Consider the following 6438-nt stretch of genomic DNA (forward strand, 5'->3'; position numbering starts at 1 on the left):
CCTGTCCTTAGAATGGAGCACTGCTCCAGTAAAAAGACAATTGTAAATAAATATGTGTATATAAAATTTTAACAATAATAACGGTTTTCTATAGGGGCTAGGGGAAAAAAAAAAAAAAAAAAAAAAAAAAAAAAAAAAAAAAAAAAAAAAAAAAAAAAAAAAAAAATGTAGGTCTTATAACGGATTTATAAATCTGCAGTAGGGGTAGTGAGAGTTGGGGAGATGTAAGCAGATGGTGCAGCCTATAGGATTTGAGACGGACTATCTTGAGCCTCTCCTTGGCGTGATGGGAGAAAGTAAGATGACGGTCTAGCGTCACGCCAAGGTATAGGATGAAATTGGAGATTTTTCGGCCCTGTTCGTCTACTACAAATCTCTGGGGCAGGCAGCTCTTTTTCCCATTCTGGAATGACATGACTACCGACAGCGTCGGTCTTAGCAGGGTTCACCCTTAAGCCATCTTTCTTCAGAGCGTCTACTATGGAGGGAGAGGCTTCCTGGGCAAGGCTACCACCACTGCTTCCTCATGTTCCAGGGACACAATCGACGTCGTGAAGATTACAAAGAGCAACGGTTCCAGTACTGAGCCTTGAGGTACTCCACAGTTGGTGGGGGCTGAAGGATTCTAATAGGTGGGAGTACATATATACATAGTAATGTTTCAGCCATTGTTTTTTCTTTCTAGGACAGTATTACTTTAACATTTTTTTTTCTGATTAACTCTAAACTGTTTTATGAAAATTAGTAATATTCTTGCGTTATAAAATAAAACATTGTGAATTTTTTCAAAATTAAAATGCAGCCCTTTTCCGAATGTGTTTTTAAAGGTATAATTTTAACATATTAATTACTGAAATTAATTATTGAAATAAGATTACTTTCTTTTCAGTCAGAAGACGTTTGATAGATGACGGTGAAGGACATGGATATACTCCACCAATATTAAACCGACCACCACCCACAAGAAGGGTCGCAACCACATCCTCAACAACCACCCGTACCTCAACAACCATGAGGTACGATGAAACAACGAGGAGCAAGTACTGGCACGGATCGTACCATGGCAGTAAACCTCAAGCTGGGTGCAACGGTGGCTTCGATACCGTTACCTTCATCAGGGGAGAACTCTTCATCACCAAGAAAAAAGTGAGTATGGCATTATACACATACGTGTGAATTAACTTATATAACTTCCAAACCAAAACAACATCATCTGTACATTGTCGAAACTTGTAATTTGCAATGTGTGCAGAGGAAGGGGGGGATGAGGGTAATGTGGAACATCTTGTATCAAACTTAATATAATAAGTATTAGTTATTTCACTCCCATTTCATAAATTAATAATGAAAACTATATACAGTTAATATTTTTGATTTGAGGCTCACGGCAGACTCATGCCATCGTCGATGACACCGCCTTCAGCGGACCCGGCAGCTTATCTTATAATGCCACACTGGCAAACCAAGATTCATATTTCAGCATATATACATCCTTTCTTATTTGTATATATTTAATTTGTTATTTTTAATTTTTTTCTAGGAGGTCAGGGAAAAAAAAAATTATTTATTTAGGCAAACACATGCCATCACTGACGACACCGCCTTCAGCGGACTCGGCAATCTATCTTACAATGCCACACTGGAAAAACAAGATGTTTACAATCCCCGGCATATGTACATAATATTCTTTCCTTTGTACATATTTGTTATTTGTTTGTTTTATTTTTAGGAGGTAGGAAACAAAAATATTTATTTATTTATCGCTATTTAAACTGTACATTATAATACATTTAGTAAATTTGATTTCAGTTAAAATGGAGTGATACAGGTGTGTAGAGAAAATACCCATTGGTAGCACTCTACAGTTAATATTTAAAATTAATAATTTTTCCAATCATAGTTAGGCGGAATAAAGGATAGATTTTGTTTTAGAGAGGATAAAGGATTAATTTTTCATTCGGAGTTTCATCTCTTCTTAACTATCTACAGCACTAAAAACCTTAAAGTAACAACATTTAAATTTGATTAAATCTGCTTAAATATAAGAGAGCTGCTTACGTTCAGTAGTATCCGAGATGCTGTTTTTTAAATACAATATTTTTTTTTTCCAAAGGAACATCAATATTTTGTGAATTTATTTTGGAAAATATCATGGAAACTAGTTATCATACGAACGACGTACATATTTCTATTAGCTCTTAATTTAGGAGTAGTACGTGGAATAGGAGCTGTAACTTTAGGTTTTTAAAACACTTTATCTCCGGAACAATCAAAAGTACTGGGGCTTATTAACAATCAAATTAAAGTCACTTGAATGTTCTATAATATATTTAATAACATTTATCTTCGTAGGATATGCAATTTTCAAGATATTTGCCTAATAATACTTAAGTAACATTCTGTAGCATTCAGTAATTAACTTAGTAATCAGAAAACAATAATTAGTTATCTTATGGGTAATATATTTTGATAAATTCACATGATGTGAAATTTTAACATTTTAAGTACATAAAAAGAAAAAAAATCTATATTTTTCTTTGAAAATAAATTTTGTTCATAGAATCCAAAAAATGATTATTGAAGCATAAAATAGTTATAAAATAAAGAAAATAATTCAAATAAAAAGAACCTGAAATGTCTATCTTATTAGGAACCTGAAGTGGACAATCCAAAATAAATACTTTTCATGCCGTTTTTCACTTTCAGGCGTTTTTTAAATATTACTATCCCCTTTAAATAATCTTTATATAAAAGTTTCCTCTTCCTGTTTTAAGTTAATATTTCACAGGTGATATAGGACCGTCGCTCCCCGGGGGTCTTAGCGGGGTGGTTCCGGCGGGAAGGATTGCCTTTTTTTTGTATTATGATCTCCTCTTGTGAGATTGTGACATGTACATCCACCAACCTACTCGCTATTAAGAATTAATACTAATTAAGAAGTATCTTTAGTTTCGTTCGAGTGTGAAAGGAACCCGACTACTGACCATGTTTCATTATTTGGAGACAGATTGACTAACAATCCATCGATTTCTATAGGGAGATGTGGAGTAACATTTCGGCACCTGGGAAGGATTATTCTCTACTTGGTATTTATTTTTTTTTTTTTTCTTCACGATTGGACTATACATGCTAAAACTACACACAATGTCATTGGTTTTTAGTGAACATTTCTGTAAATGCCTATAATCCAATATTAAAAAAACATCAATTTCTTTATTATACAAATTCTACAGAATTTATTATCCGTATTCTCTGTGCCTTAATCACTGAGCTACCCTGCTTATTCAAAGTTTTCTCAGTCATTAGATAAAAACAAATTTAGTATCTTTTAAAAGCTTTTTCTGCCCCGTACGAATATTTATTGGAGTTTACATCGGAGGGTCCAGTTCTTAAGATTTTTTTTTTCCGCTCAGCCATTGGAAAGTCATTATTTACGGATAAAACAGGAGGAGAGCATTTTTCATCTTTATGGAGGTGTATTAGTGCTCTAGCAACTAATCGCTAAAAGCTTTCCAGCAAATTGACGCCACCTAACAACATTAGCCAATGGATCGCAAGCTCGGGCAGTCCCTCATCTAGTCTTCCAGTCCTCTTAAGGGGCCATTCATGAAAGCGGAAGATTTAATAATTATTTCTCTGCTTTTTTAAATAATTATTTCTCTGAAGTTGTTTAAGCCCAGAGATGGTTATTTTATTTTTAGTTTAATTTTTTTATTGCCCTCTTTTTAAACCATACGTTTTTTTCTTATCTCAGTTTTAATTAAACTAGCTGTTAGGGCTTAATTAGATTACTAATAGGCATCTGATCGCCTAATAGTTGATGATACATTTTGGCGAATATCATGGAAACCTCAATCCATTCTCCTACTCCTCAACTGAAAGCTAATAGACATCTGTAGGTCGTTCGTAGAAGAAAGAGCTTCCTTGTATTTGCAGAGATATTGGTTTTCCGTCATTTGAAAAAAAATATATACTTTTTATAAACTCGAATTAAAGAATCGAATTAAAAATTTTATTTCTATTAATTATTAACTTTTGTTGCTTCTTTCATTAACGATGAAATACATTTTGTGCTATCTGGAAGGTTAATTATTTTATATTTATTTTATTTTAAAGAATTAAAAAATAAATTCGAGATATTACAGTTTTGAATTGTATGTATTTTACCCTTATGGATAAGATTACATGCATATCTTAAAATAAACATTTTTTGAAATATTATGGTGTTCAATCGGTACAGCGATATTTAATGTTATTTTCTTTGAGGTGTACAAATTCATTTCAGGTCCTTCGTTTTTATTCATAATCTCTTTTTTGGTTATTTATATTAAAATACTTTACCATCTAATCAGTCTTTGTTTGGTTTTTTTCTGAGAAAAAGGTAGGCTTTTTTTCTTTAAATGCGTAAAGCCTCTCATTCCAACAGTAGCATAAACATATGTTTTTCAAAATTCTTCTTATAAATAAAACAAAAATTTGTATTGTATATATTATGTAACTGTATAAATTAAAAACAATAAAGAGAGGTTAGAAAATAAAATAAAAATGTTGAAGAGATACCTTTAAAACCTTTTATCTCTACCATTAAAATGTATACTAGGATTAACTATGTACATTATACTTCCTACTGGTTCTTTTTCAGTCACTGGAAGTTATTTCAGCCTTTAAAAAAAACTTATGTTGTTACCTCCAGTGGAGCTGCCCCTTCCTGTTCTTTGTACCCCCGGTCAGCGGCTCTTGGGCCAATATTAGGGGTATTCAAGGTCTTTAGTTTAACATGTTAAAGAGTGTTGTTAAATGGAAAAAGATATGTTATATGGAGAAATATTTTCTTATTTTACCATGCTAAAACGATATAACATATAACATGGTTGTGAGCGTGTTACCAGGTCTGTTCAGTGGAGAATGACGTTACACAACAGACCAGCTGAGCTGTACTTCGTCGTTTAAGGTTACTTGCTCGTAGTGTTTTGATTGTCTTAGTATTGTTTTGGACTTTTTTAAACAAGACAATCAGTGAACAAATCTTAACATTTTTACTTTTCACTTACTTTAGGCATGTTGTAATAAATTACTGTAATCAAAACTAAGAAGTAAACAATAAAAAGTTTTGGATGGAAAGGTTACTAAACAAGTTACTAATAAAATCCGCTAGGAGCTCTCATGCATTTAACATTTAACATGACTTTAAATAGAGCTGCTCATAATCCTATACTTATAACATTTAACATGGTAAAATATTTTACATTTAACACAATATCATGAATACCCCTATCGTAACCCCCACCTTCAGTGGACCCAGCCCAACCCCTTATAATGGCAAATGGCAAAGGAAGGGCACTGTAAATATGTAAAATTTCCTCCGTATATATTTTATTTGCTTAATAAACTAAATTAGGAGATAGGACAAAAAAAATTTTTTTTTTATCTCATTCTTTAAAGAAATCATTAGTCAAAGTGAAAACTTTACAGTAAGCTATCAAAAATAAGCAAATACTGTATTTCGTTTTGTGTCGCCGAATTTTTAGAGTCCGGTTCAACTGTCCTCGAAGTCTTTATTAATAGCTTCTTCATGAGAGAATTCATGATCGAAAAACGAAATTTATGGTATATCAACAATATGTTAGGGCAAGACTACTCACATTTATATGCTGGTCTAAACATACTATAATACCGTTGTGTCTTTGAGTTCAGAGAAATTTCCAGTGCGCTCTTTCGGACCCTGCCATCATCCACTTAACATATTTTCATTCATATTTTAGCAAATTTACTGAATTTTAAATGTTATTCTATTGTGTTTTTTCGTATTGTGAGAAGTTTTAATGATATGAAGCTCCGAATGAAAAATTAATTTTTCAAAACTTTTGTATTTTTTTACTGTTGGCACAAATTTGGTCTAGTAACTGTACGTAGTTTTCATTAAAGTAACCAGAAATTGTGATGAAGTAACTCCTTTTTATCTCCACGGGATCCTGAACTAAATGATTTATTAGGTTTTCCAAATAGATCTCCATTCCATATTCATTTTGTGAGCAACGAATTCACCCTTTACGTCTAGTGTATATAAATTCTATGCTTTTAATATTTATACTTTATTCTTAGAATATTTCCCTTTCCCTGCACAGATGCTATGGAGGCTAAACGGACCTGGCCAAGTACAGAAGAACTATCCCGTCGAGTTCAGAAGAATGTTTGCTCTTCCAGAGCACGTGAAGAGTATAGATGCTATGTACGAGAGGAAGAACGATTCAGGCATCGTTATATTCTCAGGTTGGTATAAAACATCCCTTAAAACTAATTGTTTTAATATTTAAATTTAAATGACAGGCACACATAACATCTATTGAAGAATGGTGTAGAAACTGGTGAATGAAAATAAATCCTGACAAATCCCACCAGATCACCTTTACTCTCCGTCGTAAACCTCTGCCCTCCTGT

At 32.8% G+C, this 6438-nt stretch overlaps 1 protein-coding gene across 1 annotated transcript in view; it reads left to right on the forward strand.

Annotated features, from left to right (window-relative positions):
- The window catches only part of LOC106679737 (stromelysin-3), a 107849-nt gene that overhangs the window by 77663 nt on the left and 23748 nt on the right, over positions 1 to 6438 (forward strand). The window contains exons 7-8 of the mRNA XM_067051629.1: positions 890 to 1146; positions 6126 to 6270. Coding sequence (XP_066907730.1) covers positions 890 to 1146; positions 6126 to 6270 — 402 coding nt within the window. The remainder of the gene's footprint in view (positions 1 to 889; positions 1147 to 6125; positions 6271 to 6438) is intronic.

This window comes from Halyomorpha halys, unplaced genomic scaffold, assembly GCF_000696795.3.
Source record: "Halyomorpha halys isolate HHAL.00 unplaced genomic scaffold, Hhal_1.1 Scaffold216.1, whole genome shotgun sequence".
Taxonomy (NCBI): Eukaryota; Metazoa; Arthropoda; class Insecta; order Hemiptera; family Pentatomidae; genus Halyomorpha; species Halyomorpha halys.